This window comes from Apis florea, unplaced genomic scaffold, assembly GCF_048593485.1.
Source record: "Apis florea isolate Af1SG1 unplaced genomic scaffold, ASM4859348v1 contig_1615_pilon, whole genome shotgun sequence".
Taxonomy (NCBI): Eukaryota; Metazoa; Arthropoda; class Insecta; order Hymenoptera; family Apidae; genus Apis; species Apis florea.
Window position 1 is genome coordinate 6,170,613 of NW_028256416.1, and position 26,747 is coordinate 6,197,359.

General features: G+C 36.6%; 1 protein-coding gene across 6 annotated transcripts in view; it reads left to right on the forward strand.

The window, feature by feature from the left end:
* LOC100866087 (ADAM metallopeptidase with thrombospondin type 1 motif A) overlaps positions 1-26,747 on the forward strand; it is a 118,571-nt gene that overhangs the window by 88,292 nt on the left and 3,532 nt on the right. For 3 of the 6 annotated variants that reach the window (XM_086904062.1, XM_086904070.1, XM_086904060.1), the window contains exons 7-24: positions 8,192-8,381; positions 9,445-9,652; positions 17,896-18,110; positions 18,530-18,682; positions 18,917-19,066; positions 19,893-20,055; positions 20,610-20,956; positions 21,262-21,341; positions 21,427-21,774; positions 22,152-22,318; positions 22,397-22,647; positions 22,920-23,295; positions 23,438-23,599; positions 23,752-23,892; positions 23,982-24,101; positions 24,293-24,463; positions 24,553-24,732; positions 25,499-25,690. In XM_086904062.1, coding sequence (XP_086760188.1) covers positions 8,192-8,381; positions 9,445-9,652; positions 17,896-18,110; positions 18,530-18,682; positions 18,917-19,066; positions 19,893-20,055; positions 20,610-20,956; positions 21,262-21,341; positions 21,427-21,774; positions 22,152-22,318; positions 22,397-22,647; positions 22,920-23,295; positions 23,438-23,599; positions 23,752-23,892; positions 23,982-24,101; positions 24,293-24,463; positions 24,553-24,732; positions 25,499-25,690 — 3,614 coding nt within the window. The remainder of the gene's footprint in view (positions 1-8,191; positions 8,382-9,444; positions 9,653-17,895; positions 18,111-18,529; positions 18,683-18,916; positions 19,067-19,892; positions 20,056-20,609; positions 20,957-21,261; positions 21,342-21,426; positions 21,775-22,151; positions 22,319-22,396; positions 22,648-22,919; positions 23,296-23,437; positions 23,600-23,751; positions 23,893-23,981; positions 24,102-24,292; positions 24,464-24,552; positions 24,733-25,498; positions 25,691-26,747) is intronic. The other 3 variants (XM_086904064.1, XM_086904077.1, XM_086904079.1) reach the window with 3 other exon arrangements.

The window sequence follows — 26,747 nt, forward strand, 5'->3', positions numbered from 1 at the left end:
CCGACAGAATCGTATCGACATGCAATGGAAGGAGGAGAAACAAGGCGGGATCAGGATGCAAAAAGAGAAAAGAAAGCCAATGTACAGAATGGGAATCGGAGTTGTAAAAAGCACCTTGGGCAAAAAGTTAAATGGAAGGCGTGGTACAGATGTACAGATTTCTTTGCGCGGAGGGGGCGTGTGCCCTCTCAAGGGTGGCCTTTCGAAAAGGCCGTGGACTCCCCTTCCCTCCCTCCAACAAAAAAAACGATCGAACTCGTTTCGAAACGAGGGGGTTAACGATGATCGAAAAATAAGAAACTCGAACGTACGACGACCCGAACGGGCTACCGCAATGATCGATAATTACTGACAATCCCGTTTAAACTAACCTCCTATCCTCCTCGTCCACCATTGCGACGAAGCCAATGACCTAACCTAGCTTAGATGATACGCGATACCGCAAGATAGGTTATGTAACCGTCTTGAAACATTATCTTTTCTTTTCTTTATTTTAACGCGTACGTGAATCTGTTTGGTAATTAATTTAATTTAATTACCAAGGATTGATATATATATATATATATTTTCTTTTTTGGAAAATTAATCCTTGACTCGTGAATAAAGTAAATACGATTTACAAATTTTAACAAATATCGAGCAATGTTAAAAAATTGTTATGCCTAAAATTTCTAAAGTGAAACGAGAGAAAAGAGATTGTATATATCGCGATAATACTAGAATAAACCGAAAACTATTACGCTCAAAAGGGGGGACAATTGTATTTGAAAATCGAATTAAAGGTGCAAGGCTACCAAATTCAACGAAACGATTCTGTAGACGGCTGGGCGCCGATCCACGTGGATAGAAGCAGCGAGGCTCGATCGAGATCGAGGAAAGAGATCGATCTGGTGATATGCAAAAGTCATTGACTCGCCGCGATCGTTCCGGAATAACGGGCACGATGATCAAGATCGGACCGTACACGCCGCGCCCTTCAGGCCCCCACCGTAGGGCCCGTTCTTTCTCTTTCTCCCCTTGTTCTCGATCTTGATCCCATGGATCGCGACACGATACGAGGATCGCGGGAGCAAGAAGCCGTGTTATTGACAGACGTTGTTGCGCGCCCTTCCTCGATCACCCTTTCTCGATACTTTGTCCGTGCTTATTCGTGCTCCAAGTCTCGAAACGATGCGTCTCATCCTCGTGACAGGATGAAAGATTTTAACGCGTTATTGATCGAATCGGAAAAGAGAAGAATAGAATTCCCTTCTTCCCTTCTTCTCTCTTTTAGGGGAAATTTTTCTTTCGTCTCGAATTTCTTTATTCACAATTTCTAGAATTTTTTTCTTTTTTTTTTTTCTTCAGAATTTATACAACAACTCAAAGCAAACATCGTTAAACTAAAGAACGAATTCCCTCTTGTTGAAACTTTCTTTCTTTCGACGTGGCTACCTAGAAATTGCGTAACAACAACTAGAAGCAACGCCATCATCCCGTTAACGTTAAAAGAGGGGGAAAAAAGAGGAAAGAAACGAGACTTTCAAACATTCCAACGAGCTGACTCAACAGAGGTGAGGGGAAGAGAATCTCAGAAACTTGAGTTATCGCGATGGATAATTACCCGCCGGCTCCCCGTTTAACCGCATTCACACCGGCGCTAATCGAACGAATCCCATTCCGATTCGTCGATCGATAATTAACGGCGGGAAAATATTTTGAAACGAAGGATATTATTAGAGCTGGCCGTTTCCGTGTTATTAATCGACTATCAACCGGCCAACGATCGATCGATCGATCGATCGATGTTTTCTCTCGCCACGATGTTTCTCTATCGCCACGATCCGTGACTACACGAATGACTTAATAACAATTTCGCGAAACGTTATCCAATCGCTCGTTCTCCTTCAACGTTTTTCTTCTTCCCCTCCCCTCCCCTTTCCTTTTTTTATTTCAACCACCAGAAAAAATCATGCAACTTTCGATCGTACAAATTATACACGGGCAGCTTACGTTGGCCGCCGAATGCCCGATAATTGCTTGGAAAGTTACGTTGCACGCTGTAATTTCGGGTGAAAGTTCGTATCATCCGTAATTTCATTTCTGTACCCTCCTCCCCCTCCCTTCGCTGTACGCCGTTTCGAGCGCGGGAAAATATGAAATAAGCGTGAACCGGCGCGGTTTCGGTGGGCCACGTGGGCCAATTTGATCGCTCGCTTGAAATCGAACGTTCCTCGGTTCGAATCGGCCGCAAGTTTCCGAGAAAAATTGAGCGGTATGGTTGGTATATATTGTATATATGTGCGGGGTGGGCGGGGTTTAATTAGAAAGTTTGCGGTTCTCTCGTTAGTATTAATTTTTTTTTTTTTTTTTTTTTACGGATGATGGGACGGATATTATTATTAATCGAGATGATATTATTGACACGAAAAATTGCGGAGTTAATTTAATGCCGGTTAATTTTTGTTTGATTAAATTTTTTAAACGAGTTAATTTGGACACGATCGAGAGACCGATTATCGTGAATCGGATCTCGTTCTTTTTTTTTTCTTTTCTTTCGTAGGAATGATTAATTATTCATTAATTGGATCTTTATTTCTGAAAAGCATTATTTCTTTATTTTACGTCTATATACGTATTTATTAAAAATGTTTTAAATTTCATAAATTCTTCGAAGCTTCGAATGTCGTAAAAAAGAAAATTCGAAAACGAAATTTGTCAAAAAAGAAAGAAAAAGGAATTAATCGCGAAGCAAATTAGGAAACTATCAAAAGATCCCAGGAATCGGCTCGTGGAATCGTAATAATTCGAGAAACCGAAACACGAAATTCCACACGTCACGTTCGCTCTCTATCCACGAGAACGAACGTGAAATATCCTAGGGACAGCCGGCTGCGATAGGTTGAATAATTTCACGCGGCTCGTTGGAATCGGTCGTGACAGAAGTCGTTTCGAATACGTTCTGCATTGTGGCGTCGAACGTAAGAAGCCGGACGAGCGTGCATGCTTAATAAATTTCACGTGGAGGCAGGTTTATACACCGTGGAACCCCTATGGCGATTGGTTCGAATCTACGAATAAATCACCGCCGCCCGTATGAAACCGGCCACTTACCTCCCAACTCATCCTGGAATTCCACCATCTCTCGATCCGTTTCCGAGACTCGGCTCGCGACGAAAAAGAGAGGGGAAAAAAAAAGAGAGAAGAACAAGGAATCGATCGATCGTAAATTCGAAAATTTCTTCCGTTCAAATCAATTAGATGCTTGAAATATTTTTTAGTCAAGATAGAGATCGATTTGTAAATCTTTTCAATCTATTTTATCGCTTTGGTTCGCTTTGTTTTTTATTACAATTATCTTTTAAAAAAAAACTTGAAATAAATTATATAATAAATATATATATATATACATCAAAAGAAATATTTTAAATAATTGTAAGCAAGTAATGACAAAATAAAAATGTTCGAAAAATTTAATCGAGAAATTTGAGAATGTACTGAGGACGCTAGGGACTTTTAACCTCGAAACAAACTCCAACCTCCAAACTTGTCTCTTCGTTCGATCCTAAAAACCATCCGACACTATTTTTTTTTTTCATCGATGGAACACAAACAAGCTCACGTTCACGAGTCGTTAAATGCATTGAACGAACGATAAATAAGGGTCGCGAAATAATGGAAGAATGATGGAACGGGGAAAAGGAAGGGAGAAAAAAGCGGAATGAGTTATGACGGAAGAAAGAAGAAATTTCGAGGAGGGAGTTTTTCGTGCGCTTCTTCAAACGATCACCCCTCAACGCGGAACACGTTAACACGTGTAAAGGGACGAATGATTAATTAAACGGAGGGCAGAGACACAGCGTGAAACGTCAGAGTGAATGATCGTGAGACTGGTATCTGGTTGTTTCTTGCCCAAAGGAAGGGGAAAAAGGGCCAGGGCTTTCGTCACGGATCGTACATCATCCGTCGAAAAATCCCTAGACCGTTGTTCCACCGATTTCATCCTCCAACCCGCTTGCCCGACCAGCGATGCGGCCTTAAATCGGTGAACAAGAGACGAAACGACGATTCGTAAACTCGTCCCGACGAAATTAATTCAACCCGCGTGAATTTTGCTCCCCCTTTCTTTCGGAGAGAAAAGAGAGAATTTGAAAACTTTTAAAACAAACTCTCCAAGAATAAAATATAATAAATTCACCCTCCTCGAACAGAGGAGACAACTCCATCATCCCGTGAATGACACCCACCAACCAAACGAGCATCATTACCGAGCCGAGAAAACTACCTACACGCAACTTGTAAATCCGACCAACCAATCTAGTCACGCCTCCATTCTCCACCCAATCTGCCACCGCTCTTTTAACCCAAGAAAATTCCCTCAACAACGATCCGTATCTCGCTAATCGATTCGAACCGCCACTTACTTTACTCCACGCGGAACAATTCCAATCGTTGGTCTCTTCCGTTTCCAAAAAAAAAAAAGAAACTCATCAACTCGTTCTTCCCCAGAAAATTTTGCCCGAAAGCGTCGATTAAACCCCCCCCAGAATGTACGCGATCACGATTTATCCCTCCACGTTTTATCCTTCCACGAATGTTGGCCGGGTAACGTTGGAGAGGCACGGCGTGACAATAACCGCGGCGGTTGGCACGCCGAGTCGGTGCCACGATCGAGATCGGTGCCAGGGGAGGGGGAGGAAGAAACGTGAGCGCGGCCACGGACGACAAATAGGCTGCACGCACCCGTACTTCTATTATCTCCCGCGAAATGGGCGCCTGCCTTCCTCGATTCTGCGCGTGGGTGTCGTGCCCTCGTCCAATTCTTTCCTTTTACCTTTCTTAAAGGAAATGAAAGGAAATTCCCCTCCCTTTTTCTCCTCTCGGCAGGGATAGGGAAAGATAGAGGAGGGAAATTTGAAAATTTCGAGATGCGGTTCACTTTGTATTAAGTTACATATCATGTTTGGATCTTTTTTCTTTTTGTTGAGAAATTTTGTCGTGAAGTTTGAGGATATCGTGTCGATTTTAACTTTTCCTCGATCGTTTTTTTTTTTTTTTTTTTTTGATCGAACGGATCCGTGTCGTTTTAGCCAGCGAAAATGGGATGGTTGGCGTCGGAGTGCACAAGGAATGCGCGTTTGAAATTAGAATGACAAAAGCCGCGCCCTGATGGCTGTTAAAAGTGCCGGAACACGGTAACGGATCACAGAAACGCGACTCCCGACATCGAAAACGAGGACTAGAAACGGAGGCTGCCAAGTTGAAATGTACTTGAACGGTGGCTTTTCATTCGTATTATCGGGGCTCATCTAAAGTGAAACGAAATACGACGGATCGAATACGATAAAATAACGACAACACCTATTTATAGGGAGAAAATATTTTGTTTAATTTCTTGTTAAAAGAAATCACAAATCAATCTGCTTCCCGAAAAACTAATATCTGAATATCATCTTATTAAAAAATAATATTCCTATATTTTATTTCATTTAACCTGAGAAGACAAACTTGAAATCGACTTGAAAACTCCCAATATTTTCGTTCCCAAACAAGATCCCAAAAATCTCCAATCCTTTTAAAGAAAATAAAATAAAATCAAACCTGTGCAAATTCTCGATCAATTGTAAGTATATAATCAACTCTTAACTGTATTCTCACAAAAGGGAAGAGCAGTGTCCAGACTCGGGAGAGCCGTTCACGAAACACGATACCGCGCTAATGACGCACTAATTATGTCGCGATCGTTTCCTCGGACAAAAAATGGAGAAGAAAAAGAAGAAACGTCTGAGAAATAAGCGAGAGATATTTCTGTGTGGCACACGGAACAATGTGTACCGTGGCAATCTCGCCAGGCATAATAATGCCAATTACACCGAGCAATAAAGCTGTCATTACGATTGCATGAAAGTGCATTCCGTTCACCGGACCTACCGCAACGCGTGCAAGGGTGCACCGATGCTTTTTTTGCGCCGATTAAACGCCGGCCTCGGCTTTGAGGCTAAGGATTCTTTCAAAAGAAGAATCCTCCTTCTTTTTCCCTTCTTCCCGTCTTTCGATTCTTTTTCCTTCTTGTTCTTTTTTCGTTCGCTCGCGTGTGGGACACGTTATTACGTCGTTAGCGAATTACATCTCTGTCGCTCGTTTCTGAAAAGAGATCCGGAAGATCAGTTCACCATACAATGATTGTGAATTTTTTCTTTACTCTTCTTCTATAATGGGTCGTTGGGTCGTATCGAATTTTCATCGTTCGATTTCTTTTGCGGATTTCTCTGGATTGGCGAGTTGATATTTGTCATATTCATGTGTATCTCAAATTGTCGATATTTTTATATTTAATATCGACATTATTTTTTTTTTTTTACACGAATCGTATCGTTGTTATTTAGAATCAATGTTGAAGAGGATAATTACTAAGTTAAAATTTATGGTAAAGGTGAATATTTTTCGTTGGAATGCGATCGATATCTCTCGATTAATCCCTTTAAAAGCAGAAGGTAATTTATTTGATATTTATTTAGCGATAGAGTAGAAATGAGTTCGATCGGTTTCCATTTCACGGTTACGAGCTGCAGACATTTGTGTTTATCAATACCGCAATCTCGACACGCGGAACCGCGCATACACACGATCGGGTGAATGCTTAATCGATTTAACGAAATCATTAAGCAAGCGTTCAGCCGCGCGTGATTCATGGACGCGTGTCTAAGAGCAAACTGTCGCAAACTCTCCCTTCTTCGTTCCATTTTTCTTTTTTCCCCTCCCAAATTGGAAATATTGCAAGTTTACTTCAAACAAGAATCGAGAAATATTGAACTCGATCTGTAATTCGAGTTTACACAACGGATCGGTAAAACGGTAAACCTTTTAAGAATAATTCTAAGTGGAGGAAAATTTTCGCTTAACATATTCCTTCGAATATCTATGAATTGTAATTATTTTTCGCGAAACGTGAGATTTCAATTCCTATTCAATTGCTCGTTGATTCTCGTTGATATAATATTGAGATAGGAAAAATGAAGCGAGAACGCGACGTGGTATAGATGTTGAAATAGCGTCGAGGGAGAGATGAATCGCGGTTAACAAGATGAAAGATAATATGTTATATTCACGAAGGATACACAAAGGAGATCGAGAAGCCGTACGACGAGCCTCGATTTCCAAAAGTGTCAACTGCACATTCAATTAGACGCGTGTATACAATCGCCAATGCATTGATTCTTGAACGATATATACGCAGCTGCGCTCGATCCCTGCGAACAGTTGCGCTTTTGTTTTCGACTGATCGAATCAGCCTTCGCTTACGCGCCACGAAAACAAGGATATTTTTGTGCTCCGCTTTCCTTCGTTTTCCCTCATCGTGGACGATTAAACGCGGCGTAAAAATTTCGATTCGGAGAAAATCGTGTATCGAGATAAATACGGCGGTGATGTCAACCCGCGTTAAAGTGGACGGTTGTGTATTTTCTATTTATCCTTGGAATCAGATTATATTCCAAAATTTTTTTCATCATTTTCGAAGATGTGGTATTTCGAATATCGGCCGAGGAATTTCAAGAAAAATTTTCCAAATCTTTAAATTTCCGAAAGGGTTTGTTTTTCTTTTCTTTTTTTTTTTTTTCCTATAAACTTTTCAAAATGTTAAGGAAACTGTAACAAATAGAGAAGAGTTGTGCGATTTTTTTTAAAACTAGGATTTTCGAAAAGTATATATATATTATCTTCTCTAAGAAAATTATGAAACTGAAATCGTAAAACTAAGAAGGATGTAGATGTGATGTATACGTCTATAAACGCGTCTAACTGTCCAGCATGAAAGGGAGAATGTTCTAGCGATTTACTCAATCACGATCGTGTGCATTTCTTCATCTCTCGCGAATGATTAATAGTTTACGTCCCCGGGACGACGGAAATCACTTTTCAAAGAGATGGAGTAGAACGTGTGCCTGCATAGAGATGACTTTATCGTCGAGCTTTCGATACCCGATTCATTTTACGCGCGGCCTATGTGCTTTTTTCTTCCAATTTTTCTTACCTCAAAAATCCGAACCTAAAAATTAAGCTCACGAATCCAATTTATGAGAGAAAGAGAGAAAATGATGTCGAAAATCTCTCACGCTTGCATCTTCCATCTCGACACTTTTACACATAGCTACGCATGCCTGCGTTAACCAAAACTGAGTCGCATATTTTCTTTTTTTTTTCTTTTCCACAGATGACAACACACCAACTCCAATTGTGGAGAACTCGTCCAAGGGTAAAATTTACTTCGATGGCCGACGCCGCAAGCGCAGATCTTTAACCGAGAAAAAGGACCTGGAACGTTCCGAGGAGGAGGACGAGATGTACAAGCAGTTCGTGGGACAAGCCGTGGGGCATCGAAATTTTTTACGAAACGATGCCAGGTACAAGAGTTTCTTTTTTTTTTAAAAAAAAAAGGACGTCGTTTCCTTTGATCGGTCGTTAAGTTCTGGTAAAAATTCTCGGGGATATCTCGAGGGGTCTTGAACGTAATTTGATGCAACTTAAGGGAGAAAAAGGGATGGAAAGATGGCTCGTTAAATATTGGCCGTGATGGATGGGCGTAGGAAATCAGATTTGCACCTTGTAATTGAAAAATTACGTTGAATGTTAAAATGTTTTTTTCTCGGGAATTATTAATGATAGTTGGCCAGGAAGGAATGTATAATAAAGAAAATTTCGTTTCCAATCGAGCAATTGTTTTGTTCAAAAATTGCAGATATATTTAAAATCAAGAATCGTCGGCAATATTATCATAAAGATATAAAGCGGACCAAATATCACAAATTCATAGAGAAAAATACGAAACGATGAATAATTATTCGCGGACAAATTAGAAAATAAAAAGATATTTTCGATGAATTGGTTTCGAACAGTCAATTTGGGATACAACGGTATTTCTCATCATCGAGAAACAGTTGGTAAACGAGTAAACTTTCAACGCGAGGCAGAGATTGATCGTCGTATTAATCTCGTGCCCGTTTCCATCACAAAATCATGGAACGCCATACGTCACGTATTTTTTTTCGTAAATTTAATACGGTTCATCGATGATGAGGAAAAAATTACACGGTTCTTTTCATTCGAACAACTTTCGAACGACTTTCTCGCGAAGTATGGGGTGCGGAACAACGCGTAAAATCCGCTTCAGAATATTCTCGTTGTATTACGTAATTTCCAAATCGTGAAATAATTTTTTTGAACAAGCGATAGAAAAGATCTGTTTGATCTTCCGTTCCATTTAATCTTAATTTTTTAATCTATCCATCGACGCGTTGTTAAATTTGATCTACGATATCGCAAAATAATTCGTTGTTGAAACGCTACGTTGGATGGAAATTACGAAGCACCGAATGACCGAGCCCGTGTGAACGCTCGCAATGAGCCGCAATATCCCAGTTCTCCAGTGTCAAAAGGTAAGAGGGGGGGTCGTTTAAAACGTTACAGATACTACTCGGTGGAGAGAAGACGAAATGATCTGAGCGAGGAGTATGGCCAGGACTCGGAAATGGAATCGGATCCCTCCGTGACTTGGAGACCGCGCAGAGCCTTGTCAAGTGAATATTTCATCGAGATCATGGTGGCCGCGGACGCGGAGATGGTGAGGTACCACGGCAAAGGTCTGCTCAGCTACATTTTGGGCCTGATGAGCACGGTATGAATCTTATTCTCGCATCTTACGTATTTATTTATTATATTTTTTTAAACAGATTTTTTTTTTTTAAATTAAAGTGAAAATTATAAATTATCGGTAATCTGAATAAATTCCGAATGAATTTTCGCTTTATTTATATTTTTCAAGAAATAAGAAAATAACACTTTGTACAAAGATCTGTTAACTTATTCCGGATACATTCTTCGTGAGAATAAAATATAAAAAATGAATATGAATAATAAAAGCTGCAGCGTAGGAATACGGCGAAAAATTAAATAAAATCGTCCTTGAGATATACCAATGTAGAAAAAATCAGATATTTATTATATACAGAGCATAGGTGTGACATTTGTTTGAATATAAAATATTATATATAATAAAAAAAAAAGCAATGGCGGACTAAGAAAAGATAACGAAAAAGAAAGGTTGACAGATCGTGTGGGTGTTAACCACTTTTGGTTAAAGCCAAAAAGAGAAATATCACTGTGTATCAAGGAAAGATATATGCTTATGTCGTGGTAATTTTCAGTTAATTTCGAATATCCAAATTGATAGGACGGCCATCCATTTTGTCAATTGTTTGCAAAGACTGATTTTTTTGAATTACAATTCTTTCTACAATAATTTGCTTTAATTTAAAAATTAAAAAAACTAATGCAGAAAGTACTTGACAATACTCAAGGAGATCTTGATGCAAATATATATTCAAAAATTTACTTTTCGAAAAAAGTGAAAACCCAAGTGTTTTAGATACATACGATAATTTCAAAAAAGGCAAACAACTACAAGCTACCAATCACCGCATCAATTTTCCTCCGAGAAAATTCTCTACCAATTTCTTTTTCAATATATTCAATATTCGATATCGCACCACTCCCTCCGATTTATTACCTCGAGCGATCCCAAGGGGACCGAGAGGAGCGTCCAAAAACGTCTAGGAAAGTCTGGTTTCCGGGCGCGTGGATCGTCGATTTCGGCGAGCGCGAAGGGTCATCAGTCATCTTTAATCAGCGTTTCAACGGGCGAAATTTCATGCGCGCCGCGAGAGATTAGCGGCCCTCAGCGTTGACATAATGGACGTCCGTTGTCGCCGAGGGGAATACAATCCTCCGGGACGACAAGCCGAATCGCATTCCGCGAGATAACCGAGACATTTAGAAGGTGTGCATGCGTGGTGTACCGTGTTCCGGAGGATATAAATTTTCGAGCAAACAAACGCCCCGCCCCACCCCGCGGACACTGTGCGAAATTCATTCGGCGAGAAAGAATAGAAAGTACAAGTACATTGCACCTTGGCTGTTATAAATCCGGCCCCGAGCCCGATACGATCGCGGGCTACCTAACCCAACTATTATACCTTTAACGTTGACATCTCGGCCACGATTCGACTTTGGAATCCGACTCGTTTCACTTACTTTGTTTCGAACAGTTTGGAACACGTGGCTCGGCCGCTTAATCTCGCCCTGTGATTCGAGGGAATTGTTGAGAAGAGAAAAGATCGAAAAGATTGAAGTCGTATCGTAATTAATGTATCCGAAAATTGATACCAGATGTCTCTCTAAACGAATGGAAAATCCAAGTTTTCGTATCTTGCGAATGTGAACCTAACCTAACTCTTATACCTTTAACGTTGACATTTCGGCCACGACTCGACTTTGGAATCCGACTCGTTTCACTTACTTTGTTTCGAACAGTTTGGAACACGTGGCTCAGCCGCTTAATCTCGCCTTGTGATTCGAGGGAATTGTTGAGAAGAGAAAAGATCGAAAAGATTGAAGTCGTATCGTAATTAATGTATCCGAAAATTGATACCAGATGTCTCTCTAAACGAATGGAAAATCCAAGTTTTCGTATCTTGCGAATGTGAACCTAACCTAACTCTTATACCTTTAACGTTGACATTTCGGCCACGACTCGACTTTGGAATCCGACTCGTTTCACTTACTTTGTTTCGAACAGTTTGGAACACGTGGCTCGGTCGCTTAATCTCGCCTTGTGATTCAAGGGAATTGTTGAGAAGAGAAAAGATCGAAAAGATTCGAGTCGTAATTAATATATCCGAAAATTGATACCAGATGTCTCTCTAAACGAATGGAAAATCCAAGTTTTCGTATCTTATGAATGTTCGAGACGATGATCGTTTCCTTTCGATAGCAATTAAGATGCAGAGAGGAAGAGAAAATTTTCTTAATCTAAATTGCAGATCTGTTGGAATTATCAATATAATAAATACATCATAGATAGATCGTAAATTATGAAGAAGTTGCTTCATTGTTATCGATTTTGAGGAAATTCGAATCTCCCAACTCGAGGTTAAGACGCGCCATATTGGATCCATACGCGAAACTCTCGATCCCAACGCTACTCACAACTATAATCGAGCGGTCCTCGGCGAAACGAATCATTTATTTTCTTCTATTTTTGCCTTGGCTTCGCTAGGCGCCGCTTGCAAAACCAGACCAACGTGCATAAATTACGACAGCGGTTCCCGGAGAAAAGTGTAACGGATCGGTGCGCGAAAGCAGCAAGCTCGGTCGAGACACATCCCACGTGAACGCTATTCGAACTTCCTCGATTATCGCCTGAATTATATAATCGTTCGGATTGGATCAGGAAACAATCGATCCTTCGTCCTTATTCCTCGTTAGAATAATCAAATACGAATTTTCCTCCCCCAGATACCACGATTTTCCATGTTATTTTCATTTTCCTTCGTTATTACATCGAATTAAACGTTTGAAAATAATTGAAAATAACACTTTCGAGTATTGTTTTTTATCGCTCCACGTTCTTATAAAAATACTTAAAATTATTTATCGGAGATAAATGATAAAGTAAAATTGTACAAACGGTTCTTAGTAAAGGAAGGAGGAGGGGGCCCGATCGATTTCATCGATGATTCGTGCAATTCGACGGTTAGCCTCGCGATTGTCAAGCAGGTCATTACCATCCGGCCGGTTGCATATCCCACGCGAGACGGACCACACCTCGGAGAAGAGGGCAACATCCCACGAGGCGTCCGGGACTCACTTTCACGTGCCCACGCCCGTCATTCATACGACGATTCAATCAGCCGTCCCCGGCCTGTCGATCGCCTTTTCATATTCATCGTTCCTTTTATCTATTTACTTATTCTCTCCCTCCTTCTCTCTCTCTCTCTCTCTTTGTCGAATCGATGAAATCTAATTTGACATCGCGTCGAGCGCCGATTCGATAAGTCGAGAAGATTACACGCTCGATGTGTAGATTTGGTTTAAAATAATCTGTGTAAATAGGAGAGGAGATGCTTGATTCTTGATCGACGTGAAAGAAAAAGAAAAATCGAGGGATTAATGAATCGAAAGGACAACTTTATCCACGTAACGAACTGTGTGTTGTTCCTTCAACAGAGAGAGATCAACGCTAAGAAACGATTGACAAGTTTGAAGAATCGTTTCTAGATGAGACGAGGCCGATCTCTACTACTCGTCTCCTCTATTTCTACTTGCTACTTAAATCACTTGAGCCACGTCCAATCTCGAAAACCATTTAAACCGTCTTACGACCGGTCGATAAGATTACGAGGAGCAATCGGGACAGCATCCACGGGCGTTGCGTGTATCGGATAGAAACGTACGTGCGAAGACTCGACAACGTCGGCCGGCGACGATTGACCGAGTTTCGAGCGAATTTATGCCCGATGCACTGTGTCGACCCTGTGCGTTTAACAGTTATCTAGCGAGGAACGGCACGATAATCGTGGACGCGTGCTTTAGGAGTTAATTGAAATATTAAATTTGGGATTACGTAAGTTGGGATCCACGATAAACAAAATTTTTTTATCACCGGCGAATATATACATCCGTCAAACGTGACGAGCGTGAAGATATCGTAATTGATTAATTAAACGTCTTACAAGTGATATACGCTCAGTCTTGTATTTCTCCCGTATTTGAGTATCGGATTCCTTCAGTAGTATAGGTCTATTGTTCAGTCTGACGCAATGGAAGATGTCGCGCGCTTCGATTCTTTTTCCTTTCTCGCTCCTTGTTGTTTCTCTCATATTGTATAGTCATTATTAGATAAGATTACTTGGAAGATTAATTAACTGTTATTCAAAAAACAAGTACAATATATTAAATTTATTTTCTCATAGACGTCCTCTTTTGAAAAACTTTTTCCTTGATAAACTACGTTAAGTATCAAAACACGCGTGACAAAAAACTTTAACCCGATTCCCTTTCTACCTTTCTCGATTGGTAAAACGACGACCGACAAGAAGAGGTCCAAAAACTTATTGTAGATCACGTTTTCCCCATTAGCCTAAATAGTTCGTGCAACAGGCCGAGAGGGCGCAGCCGTCTTGCTTCGATAAATATGAATTTTTGTCGCCGGTATATAACCTATTTAACCATACCTGTACAGCGTGGGGCGGGAATCTTCGTTCGAGCGCACATCGCTCACGGCTCGTGACGTGGAAATCGAAAAAACTTGCCTTCTCGCGCGCGCATTACGCTCTCCTCCCGGTGACACGATTCGATTCCTATACAACCGGTCCAACGAGAGCCCACCTTTCTTTTTTCCACCTTTTTGCCCGCGTTATCGCGTCGCCCCTACCGACCATCTCGATCGGTAAAGTCGGGAAGATCGATCGGGCCGTGTGAATCGTGACAATGTTGTAAAGCTGAAGGGTTATTGTGTGTAAAGTAGAACGTAGTAGAACGTGATCGAATTGATCGAATTCGATTCGAGAGATTGAAATGCTCGTAATGTCCGTTTGTTTGAAGTATTTATTGTAGATGTTGTTGCTCGTGGAATAGAAATCGCTCGTTTTTTTTTTTTTTTTTTTTTTTGTTAGAAAAATGAAGATCGAGAAAGGGAAAAGATTGTTTCGATGTGTTTTATTTTATCGAGGCGATTGAATCGATTGGAAAGAAATTGCATCAGAAATTGTATTATTGAAAATAGTTGAGCAATAAGTAATATTATACACTTTTCGCATTTTAATTAAGACGTCAATACCCGAGCATAAAATCTACATATACTGTAACTCGTGTAAACATTTAATTATTTGATTACAATTGTAAATTAATATTAAAAAAAAATTTAAAATTATTATACGTACAATTATAATTTTTCTATATTTAAATGTGAATATTTGATCTTAATAACATGTAATCTAATGAATATTTCTTGCAACATACTATTTCTTCTAGTATATTTTTTCACTTTATATTCTGGTTTGCACAATATTACAGTGTATACCATGAACATATAATTTATTATCTCGCAATAAATATTTTCAAAATTATTTAAATTCTTATTAGAAAAATTAAATCTCTTCTTTCTATTTCTGGAGTGAAGATGTTCTGACTTCTTTCGTTTCCGCAACAATCCCTCCATTTGAATTAAAAAAAAAAAAAAGAAAAAACACATTCGCTTACAAATTTCAAATCTTTCCATGCTGTTCAAACAAGTTTGAAAAGAAATTTTCAAAGACGGATGAAAAATCTAAAGAGAAAATCCACGGGATAGAATTTCCATCACGCCACCTTGTTCGATTAATTCGTTCAGCCAATTAATTCGTCTCGCTTTCGCCGTATCATTGTCGGCCAGATAACGATCGACAGCACCACTTAGAACACCTGTTCTTGCCTGAATCGTTCTAAACACTCCTCGAGCCACGTTCACCGGCGTGGCCTGTCCGTGGCCTGTCAAAGAGCCATTTTGAAACGCCGTCGTGGAAGAAGAAAAAAGAAAAAAAATTTACAAGGCAAATCACGCCAGATCGTAGTTTGAAACGCGTTTAATCAATCAATTACCAGCGGGCAAGCTGGTGATCCTGTACGTGCGTGCACGAATCTTGTTGTTGTAATCGTTCTCCATTCCAGAGCAGAAATCTTTGAAGAAACAACCGCAATGGAGTAACATATCAGCCGAGGAATTATTCCAATTGAACGCATCAAGCCCCCCTCGTTCGTTTCATCTAATAAAGTTCGTTCGAGACGACTGGTTAATCGCCTCGAAACGAAGATTTTCTGGGATCAGTAAGTAAATTGGGGGATGGGTAATCTACGCGCTTATACTGTCCCTTGTAATGAATCATTATTGAACAATTAGGGGTCGGTTTAGTTGCGGATCGTGGTTAAGAGAGCAGACAAGAATTAATTGGAATCGTTTGCAGTTTGTTGTTTTTAATGGATTCGATAAATAAATAAGAATGTTTTTCTCTTCCAATTTCTAAATTTTGAAATTTTCAAAATCCTCATCGACTCTTTGCTACTATGACTTTTTCAATCCATAAAAATTCCAACGTTTAAAAATTTCGAATTTCCAAAGTTTTTCAACTTTCAAAGCTTCTCGCAACTCGTGATAAATAAAATCACGAATCAGAAGTGACTGCGAAACACACATCGGTCCTCTTCTTATCCAAAGTTATTTGCTCGCCGATGCGTCGACCGATGCGCAAAGAGGAGTAAAAAAAAGAAAAGAAAAGAAAAGAAAAAACGAATTAAAAGGCGGTCTGTAGCGTGTGGAGTAAGTAGCGTGTAATTAAAAAGCAACGAGGAGAGGATTTTAACCGATGTAATCGAAGAGCAGCCACGCATCCTCCGCGTTTTATCATACGTCCCACGGATTCGTTCCAGGGAGATTGGGCGATCCCTGTTGGGATTCGAGACACGCTACTAATTAAGACTGTGTCCCGCATTGTTTATGCACGGTTGTATCGCTCGTTCTGCTCGTTTTGCCTCGTCTCGGTCTTTGATACTTTTCTTCTCTCGAGGGCCTCGCCCTTTCCTCTTCGAACGACTCATCGACGATGCGATCGGGCTCGCCTTTGTAAAAATCATTTGTTCCATCGATTATTAAACGGTGGAAGTGCGTGCTTTGAATAAGGAAAGATGTCGAGGGGGATATCTGTTGACGGTTGTTGAAGGCTGGAAGGCTTGTACATTATGTCGTTATTTCTCTTTTTATTTTTGAACGATTGATTTTTATTGTAAACGTTTCAAAACGTGTATTTTTTTTTTTTCTTTATTTGAAATTGTAACGGGAGAAATCGTTGTTGTTGAAGGGGAAATGAAATTGAAATTTTTCCATAATTGAGAAAGAATTGAAATATTTTATGCGTATAAATTACGTTGAAATTATTTCGAAATCATTATCGTTCCGTTTTATGTTTCAAATTTTGTGTTAAAGAAAACGTTAAAGAAGTCGTTAAAGATAATTGATAAGAAGAATTTGAATAAAGAAACTTTTGTTATTTTAATGATTCAAAGATAGTTTCTGTGTGATTTTTTTGCCTGTTTCTCCCGAATGATTAAAATTTTTATGTTTCTATTTATTTCGTCTTATCTTCAAAATACTATTTTTAAAATAATATATCCGTATCTAAATGTATCTTTCTTGAATTTAAGAAAATATTCAAAAAAAAATTATTCGCAAACAATATCGAAATTAAAATAATTTTCTCAAGATATATATATCGGAATAATACATTCAAATGAAACTCAACGCGAAGAGAATTCGTTTAACAAATCTCAAATAAAATAAAAATAGACATAAAAAAATTCGAAGTTATTTGCATTTTCAATTTGCGATTAATCATATGCTTGAAAAAAAAGAAAAAGAAGAAAATCGACTGCGAAACGATTGGATAATTCAAAATATCTTGAAAGTAGTTCGCGAACTTCCCTATAAGATTCGATTGATTTATTATTAGTTAAGCGACAGCTCTGAACTAGTTATTTATAAGTTGTTATCGAGTTTAGAAAGTTAAAAGAAGCGTGGAAGAGGAACGAGGATTTGCGTGATAGGCTCTTGATAGACTAATCGGACGAATGTTATCGTAGGAGAGGACATAAATTAGAAATCTCTTGCTTAAAAAGTTTTTCTTACATTTCGCCTTTTTTCGCTTAATTAACGCAATTACGTCCCATTTTTATTCGATCCTAATGGAAGAGTATGTTTGGCAAATAAATTAAATAAAGAGAGAAACACCTGTAGAATAATTTTTACAGGAAAAGATTATTAGAGACAAAAAATTAAAAACGTTTATTTATTTCAATTGTGATAATATTTTTTCCTTTTCTTTGGTTTAAAAGATAAAAGAAAATCTACAATTACTACGTCAGCTTGAAACTTTAAAGCTGCCATGTTAAAACAAATCTGATTAAAATAAATAAAAACGTAAAATATTTTGTTCCAACAAAAATAGATAAAAAATCTGCCCGAACGAATATAAAAATTCCTTCTTCTTTCAGGTCTCACGAATCTACAAAGATCCGTCCATCGGTAATCCAATAAGCATCTCGGTGATGAGCATCGTTCCAATTGATAAAATATTCGGGGTTAGACGTACCAAGGGCGAGGGAATCGCAGCGGCGGACATGTTGAACAAGTTTTGCCGATGGCAACAGAGCAACAATCCGAATGAATATTCGCCAGGACATTACGATACTGCTCTTCTTTTGACCAGGTACTCGTTATCGCTAACTTCCCTCAAATTCCTTCCAAAACTTTTCTATAATATAACATTTGTAAAATCGTTTATAAAGACTCTTCTAACGCTCCACTAGCTAACTTCTTCAGAAATCTAAGGATGGACTGATACTCTGGTGTGTATCTTATTATTAGATTTGTTATCGTTACCATTTTGCGACCGATTGATCGAGTTAATTATCATATTATTTTATAGCGTAAGAGAATATTTTTGTATATATATAATACGATTTGATCGAAACTTTCATCGAACGATCTTGATTTCGTTGTTGGAATTATAAAAGATTCGTTAAAATTTGGGGGCGACTCGTAATCTCAAGTTGTATTAAAAAAAAAAAAAAGTAATACTTTTAAAAAGTATTAATAATATTAAATAATACAGAGAAATATTTACAGGGAAAATCTGTGTCACAATTCAGACCAAAGGAATTGCGACACTTTGGGATTGGCCGAGTTGGGACGAATGTGTTCACCAAGATCCTCGTGCGCTATAGTTCAGGATAATGGTCTTGCTGCTGCATTTACAATAGCTCATGAGATTGGTCACGTGTGAGTAAAATTATCACACGCGTTTCAAACGTGTATATATTCATTCTTTTAAAAACAAAATCAAATATTTTTATTAATAATTGCAATAATATGAATTATTATTGTATTATCGTAAAATAGAGATATCAATTATTAAAAATTCTTCTTCCAATCAATATAATTGTCGCATTAATTTTGATATTATATTAACATGATTACGCAAGATTTGATCTAAAAATCTATCTTGTATTTTAGGTTGGACATGCCACACGACGATGACGTGAAATGTGCAGCCTATAAGAATCGTTCAGGAATGCATAACATAATGTCGAGGATGCTGGACGATAACACCTTTCCATGGGAATGGTCGAAATGTTCCCGACACTACGTCACCGAGTTTCTCGAGTGAGTCAGTCATTACCTTGACAGGCCACTAAGCCATCTTCGTTCCGAAAAGCGTGACACTGATAGATCGCCCCTTGAACACATCTCAGACTTCATTAGTCTAGAATTTAGGATTTGCTTTTTCTTCATCAGGCCACCGATGATCACGCGTTCCTCTTCAAAGAATATTCGTTTAAAGAAATTTGTCGTTGTTTCTTTCAAGAGAGAGAGATTTGAATTGTGAAATGATTCGTAAAACTATGAATAGGATGTAAATAATTTTCATACGTAGAATTTTAAAAAATAAGCAAAATCCACTTTCTATGTAATCCAGATAGATTAAAGTGAAATGGTTTAATGGAAAAGTAGTACAAGCATACATCGTATATACATTGGTATAAGTATATTTAAATAAATATAGATGAATAAATTATTTATATCCTCTATAACAAGTTCCAACAATCAACATCAACGTTTAATAGATTAAAATTTATCCAAATTCTTCTCAAATTGAAAATATCATCGCTTGTACCACTTTTCCTCCAAATTCCTCAAATGTTAGATTATATTTTGTGAAGAGATTAGGAAACCAGCAGAAATCATAAGTCACTGCACCCGTTGGTATAACAAATCCAAATTGGATTCGATCGGACAACTCGATTCTGCCGTGAATTTTTCTGCGAAGAAGGCGACTCCTCGCTTAGGAATCCGGTTCCGCTGCATTTCTGAATGACCGCCGCGCACACCGGCGGATCCCATCCGTTTCCGACAAAAATTCGGTCCTCGAATGATGCACGAGCATTCCCCCTCCGGACGACCCGTTCAACTCTCGTGAAATTGGTTTCAGGGCCGGAAAGGGGGACTGTTTGCTGGACACGCCGGATAAGATAATGGAACGAACGGACCCGAGAAGGCTACCCGGGGAAGATTATTCTGTGAACAAGCAGTGCGAGCTGGTATTCGGTAACGGGTCCAGAATCTGCAATCACATGGTGGGTGATGGTAAGTCAGTAAGTAAGTTCTTATACGTACGTATTGTTGGAGGATGGATTATTTATACGACATTGTTGCGAATTTATTAATCTCTATTAATCATTTTATAATTAACAATTCACAAGGAATGATGGAAATAGAATACAAGAATGAGGCCATTTATTAATAATCCTCTCTAAATTCTAAAATTGTTTCTAAATTGAAGAAAATGGTTTTTAAATGTGTATAGTAATTACATTACTACACAAGTTTCAGAAAAAAATGAGAAAAGAGAAGACAATCGCAATTATTAATTTTGATTGACTGTCTTTTTTGAATTTAAAAGCTAGCAATATTATATTGAACGAGCAATATTATGTAATATATAAATGCAATAAGAGTAAAATTTGGCCATTATATTCATACTGAATTACCGTGATCAAAATCTCAGAAATTATTCATGATTATGAGTTCGCGTTAACTAAGTAAATAAGTTATAATAAATAATTATTTCGAGTATCGTGAACAGTGCGCAGCGAACGTAGTGCTTAAGAATTGAGATAAACTGAGCGGTTGGTTGGTTATCGGCCAGGCAGTGTGCAGAAGACTGTGGTGCACCACACCGAACGAAGACCATTACGATCACTGTCGTACCCAGCATATGCCGTGGGCTGATGGCACTTCCTGTGGCCGAGACAAATGGTGTTACCGAGGCGAGTGCGTCTCACGTAGTCTCAATCTCCAGCCGGTTGACGGCCAATGGGGCGAATGGGGACGGTATGGAAAATGTTCGAGAACCTGCGGCGGTGGTATCAAGAAGAAATACCGCGAATGCGACAATCCACTTCCGCAGAATGGTGGTCGTTACTGTATTGGTGAACAGGTCAAATATAGGAGCTGTGGTACGAGGGAGTGCCCACCGGGAACTCCTGATTTCAGGTATTTTATAGATTCAAACTTCGTTTCAGATTACACCTTATTTGAATTAATTAAATAACTTTGATATAGATTTTTTTTTAAATATGAAATTTGAACAAAAGAGAAGAATGTAATAAAAATAAAAAAGTTATATGTTGATTAAGAGAAAGAAGATTATAAAAAAGAAATTTATAAGCTTTATAATGTTCAATATTTTTTCCCTAAGAGAAGAAACTAACTTCTAATTCTCAATAAAATATTCTCGACCTTTGCTATACTTTTCTTATTTATCTCCATCATATTCTAATTCCTATTTCAATTTTCAGGGATCAACAGTGTTCATATTTCGATAACAACAACTTGAACATAAAGAATCTGTCGAGGGATGTTAAATGGCATGCCAAGAGTGAGTATAATAATTCGGATTCCGGAGAATGTCGTCACTCGTTTCTCTCGAATTACAATTTCTCTCCTTTCTTCCTGGTTCACAGTATTGCCGCATGAACGTTGTAAATTGTACTGCGAAACGGACAGCAATCAGTGTTACCCGCTGGCGGAAAAGGTAATCGATGGAACACCATGCGACCAAGATACCTTTCACATATGCGTGAATGGTTTCTGTAAACCAGCGGGTTGCGATCACGTTTTAAACTCGACGGCGGAACTCGATATATGCGGTGTCTGCAAGGGTGACAATTCCACCTGTCAATGGATCACAGGTTCTTATAACTCCACCCAATATGGTTACACCAGAATCGCCAAGATCCCAGCGGGTAGCAATAACATCGACATCAGGCAACCCGGTTGGAAAGATATGATAGATGATGGCAATTATCTCGGTACTTGATTCGTATTTATCTCTCTTTGAAATTTGAATGACATGTATCTAATACTTTTCGAGATTGAAATTTTTTATTTTGAGAATATTTCTAAAGATTTGCCCGATTAAAATTAAACATTCTTTAAGAATTTTTGTCTGGAAAACTGTTAAAAGAAATTATTCATTCATTTTCATCCATATTTCTTCTAATTCAATTTTTTATTCATACAATGTATTTATAATGATTATTAATCTTTAATATTTAAATTTAAATAATTAAATGTAAAAAATATATTTTTATAACGTAAAAGTATTGCAAAATACTTTTCTTAGAAAAATTCTTAAAGAATTAATAAACTTTATTTATTATTGTTGGGAAATATTGATTTTCTTTAGCCTTGCGACTTGGAGAAGGTGGGAAATATATAGTAAATGGCAATTTTAAAGTGATGACACAAAGGGTAATCGTAGATATTGGTGTCACTATAGAGTACAGTGGACGTGATTCGCGTGTGGAACGTTTAAACACTTCCAGACCAATCGAAACTGACTTAATCCTGGAAGTAAGCAATTAGTTTTTTTCAAAATAACCACATTCTATTAAGATTAAGGAATAATTTGATTAACAAATGATGTTTCAGGTTTTATCAGTAAGTGAATTAAATCCACCCCAAATTAGTTACAAATATACAGTGCCAAGAAAGATTTTAGAAAGTTATGAATGGAAACTAAGTGGCTGGTCGGATTGCACTCGCACGTGTCAAGGCATAAAATACCGTAAAGCTGAATGCACGAATATTGAATACAAAGAGGTCGTCGCCGATGATTATTGTCGCGAATCAGAAAAGCCACGGGAAGAAAGTCAGATGTGTAATAATCACTGTATATTAGAGTAAGTATATATTGTCTAAAAATTTAAAAATTAACTAGTTCCTAATCGAGAATTAATCTCATAGTCAATTAAATTATATTTCTAATTTTTGTTATGATATATTTTCATAACTTTAAAAAATATTTTAAACTTTTTTATTATAATAAATTTAAAATATTATTTAATAACTCATTATCAATTTCTATAACAATCGATATAATTAATTTGTTACTGACTATGATTTTTTATGAACATTAGAACAGAAAGAATTATATTTTTGTAAATTATTTCAGATGGAATATCACAGTTTCCGAATGCTCTAATCACTGTGGTTTAGGAACTCGTATAGTCACCTCTAGATGTATACAAAAATTATTGAATTCGAATCATCCACCCCGTGCAATTCCACCGCATTCGTGCGCTCATCTTGAGCGACCAAGTGAAACGGAATCTTGTATGGGCCCCTGTGAAGATGCTCATTGGAGTTATGGAAAATGGAGTGCTTGCAATGCTACATGTGGAGGTGGAATTCAATATAGGTCAGCTACCTGCATAGACTCCAATCAAAGAATAGTTTCTGAAGAGAATTGTATGGGACAAAGGAAGGTTTTAGAAAGTGCGTGTGCAAATGACCCATGTCCCAAATGGACATTCAAAAATTGGAGTAATGTAATTATTTATCTGAATTATTTTGATTTTTTTGTATATATTAAATTAAATAATATATTACATTAATTTAATAAACTTATTTATTAATCAATGCATAAACATAATTGTTTTAGAATTAATTTATTTTTTTTTTTTATAATAGTGCTCAGTAACATGTGGCATAGGCAAGCAATATTCATATTATGCATGTCACATAGAGAATCGCGTTGTTCCAGACAGTTATTGTGGTATACCCCCTCCAGAAATTACTCAAACTTGCAATTCTGGACCTTGTGAACAATGGCACAAGGGCGATTGGAGCGCAGTATGTAACAAAATTATTATTACATTATAAATATTTTTACATTACGAATATTTGAGTAGAAAAATTCTATTCTAAGAAATTATAAGATTGTAATTAATAATTAATGATTATTCAAGTAAAATATTTTAAATATATGAAACTTATTTGCCTAGTGTTCAGTTACTTGTGGTGAAGGGATAAAACGAAGAAAAGTCATTTGTAAGACTCTTGATGGAATTACAAGTAATAAATGTTCGACTTCTAATAAACCAGATGATACTACAGCTTGTACATTGAAACCTTGTCCAACAGTGGTACATTCTTTCTTCTTTAATTTTTTATTTTAATATTCTTATTGTTTATTCATTATTTTAACACATAAAATTATATAATTTTTCTACAGAATGTAACACCAATCAAATATTCCTCTGATCCACCATACGAAATTCCTTCCCAACAAGACAACGAAGTTCACGATATAATTTTCCATTATGGGTATAAATGGCATGCTGAAACACAAAAGGTTGGACTATTTGCACAATTATTTAGTTCTCATTCAATTTTATAATTTTCACAATTTTAATTATTTAATTAAAGATTTTAATAATATTTAAAATTTATAAAACTTTTGCAATTAAATTTTAACATATAAATATAATTATTAAATATTTAATTTAAAAAAATAATAAACTTATCTTATTATTTATATTTCAGTGTTCTAAACCATGCATTAAAGGCTACATGAACACAACAATAAAATGTGTTTCCATTGAAACAGGAATTGTTGCGCCTGATAGATATTGCGATAATGAAAAAAAACCATCTACTGAGATTCCTTGCAATCGTTACCATTGTCCAATATGGATTACTAGTGATTGGGGCCAGGTTAGTTAATGAGTAATTTATAAAATAACAACAATATCAATACTTTATTTATAACATTTAATAATACTAATATAAATATAACAATTTAGTGTAACGTAGATTGTGGATTAGGAACTCAATATCGACGAGTATATTGTCAAAATCCGCAAGGTGAAAGTATACCAGACGAAAACTGCCATGAGAGCGAAAAACCAGAAGTAGAGAAAACCTGTCGAAAAAGACTTTGTGTAAATATTCTCCGCAAATGGAGAACTTCTAATTGGACTCCTGTAAGTACCATCTTTCTTTACTATTTTCTTTTCAATATCGCTTTTTTTTTTTATACTAAGTAAATTAATCATAACCGATTATTCGATATTTACAACTACAGCATTACCACATATTATTATTGCGAATGAAAAATAAAAAACAAATTTATAATTTTTTGCTTATAATCTTTGTGCTTATAATCTATTGTTATTTGTTGTCATTATTTATATGAAAATATTATTTATAATAAGAATAAATAAAAATGATTTTATTAACTTACACAATAAAATAAAAATTATAGATCTGAATTTTTTATTCAATTTATCAATCAAGATAAAATAATTAAATTAATTAAATTAATTCGTTTGTGTCGATGTTGTGAATTTTTAATTTTTATCATTGTTTAAGCTATCACAGTTTTATAATATTTAATGTTAATATAACTTCTAACATACTCTACAAAAAACAAATTTCTACAATGTATATGTAACAAGGAATAATAATTTTTAAAAAATAAATAAAAAATAAAAATTATTCATTTTATATATTAAAAATATTAATAATCCTTATTAGATTCTAACAGAATAAATTGAATTGAAATTATTAAAAACATTTCTACACATCATGGTTTTGTGGGTTTTGAGATCCTTTAGTTTCATAATAAGTCTTGATTAGAATACAAAAACTATTCTTTTTCACTAAAGCGGAAGGAAGTGTAAATGTCAGAAGTCGAAGAGAGTTAAGACGTTTCCATCGCAGTTTGGATCGAACGAAAATGTTTTGCAGTGTTCGAAATCATGCGGTACTGGACTTCAGAGACGAAGGGTCGAATGCACAATGAGGAGAGGAAACCATGGGCCGGAAGTGACCGTAAGGGACGAGCATTGCTCGAGGCTTGGTCTGAGAAAACCGAGATCGCAGAGGCCCTGTCGACGTATTGCCTGCAACTATATTTGGCAGGAAGGACCTTGGTCTGAGGTATCTTCATACCTCGCCGCTACGATCTACGATCTATCGATCATATTTTGCATTGCTTGGCTCTTGACCATTTCGATCCAATTTCCATATTCGATTTTTGTTTTGATTGGATTCTTTCGATCGAGTTTACTGATGAATTTGATGAATAAATGAATTATAATTGAAAAATTATTTATAAATTTATTATATTATGAAAAGTATATTTGAAGTATATTTATAAAAATATATGAATTAAAAATATTAATCAATTTAAATAAGATATATTATATTTGATGATTAAATATACATTTGTAAACTCGATTTTGTATGTTCGACATTCAAAGTTGGTTTGAAGAAATTGGTATTCATTGGGAAGTCGTATTCTATTGTATGGTTCGAGGGACATTGTCTTCACTAATCTTTAACCAAATTTTGTTAATCTCTTCGATAAAGAACTACATCACGACGATTATCACGACGATTATCATATATTTATATTTAATTTCAAGTTTAAAAGGAATGATACATATCAATGATAGATTTTTCAGTTGTTTCCAAATCTTGGTCTATTCCAAGATCCAATAGATGCAATTTAATTTAAAATTCATGTTATCCTAATACGTGTCTAATAATCTTTATGTTCTTCTGTTTTTTTTTCATTTAAAATTTTTTTATTTTATTTTATTCATCTCAAGAATAAATACAAAGAAATTAACAATTAATACAAAAATATTTGTTTCTTCCATTGGATTCCATATGAGAAATAATATATTTTAATAATTCATCCTATTAACAATATAATAACTCTATGTGTTAATTTCAGTTGATTCGCAATTGCATATTTGATCATTCGAATAAGCATGCGACTTGTATGATCTTCTTGAAATATTGATGCAGCATGTAGAAATCATCGATATGCATGACACGTGATATTGATGTCATTCATTATTCTTTTTTAATACCAATGCATAAATTTATAATTTCATAAAGCATTCATGAAATATCATAATTTTACAATATTTATCTATTATATTTATCTATTATATTTAATTAAAACGCACGTTTATTTACCATCGAT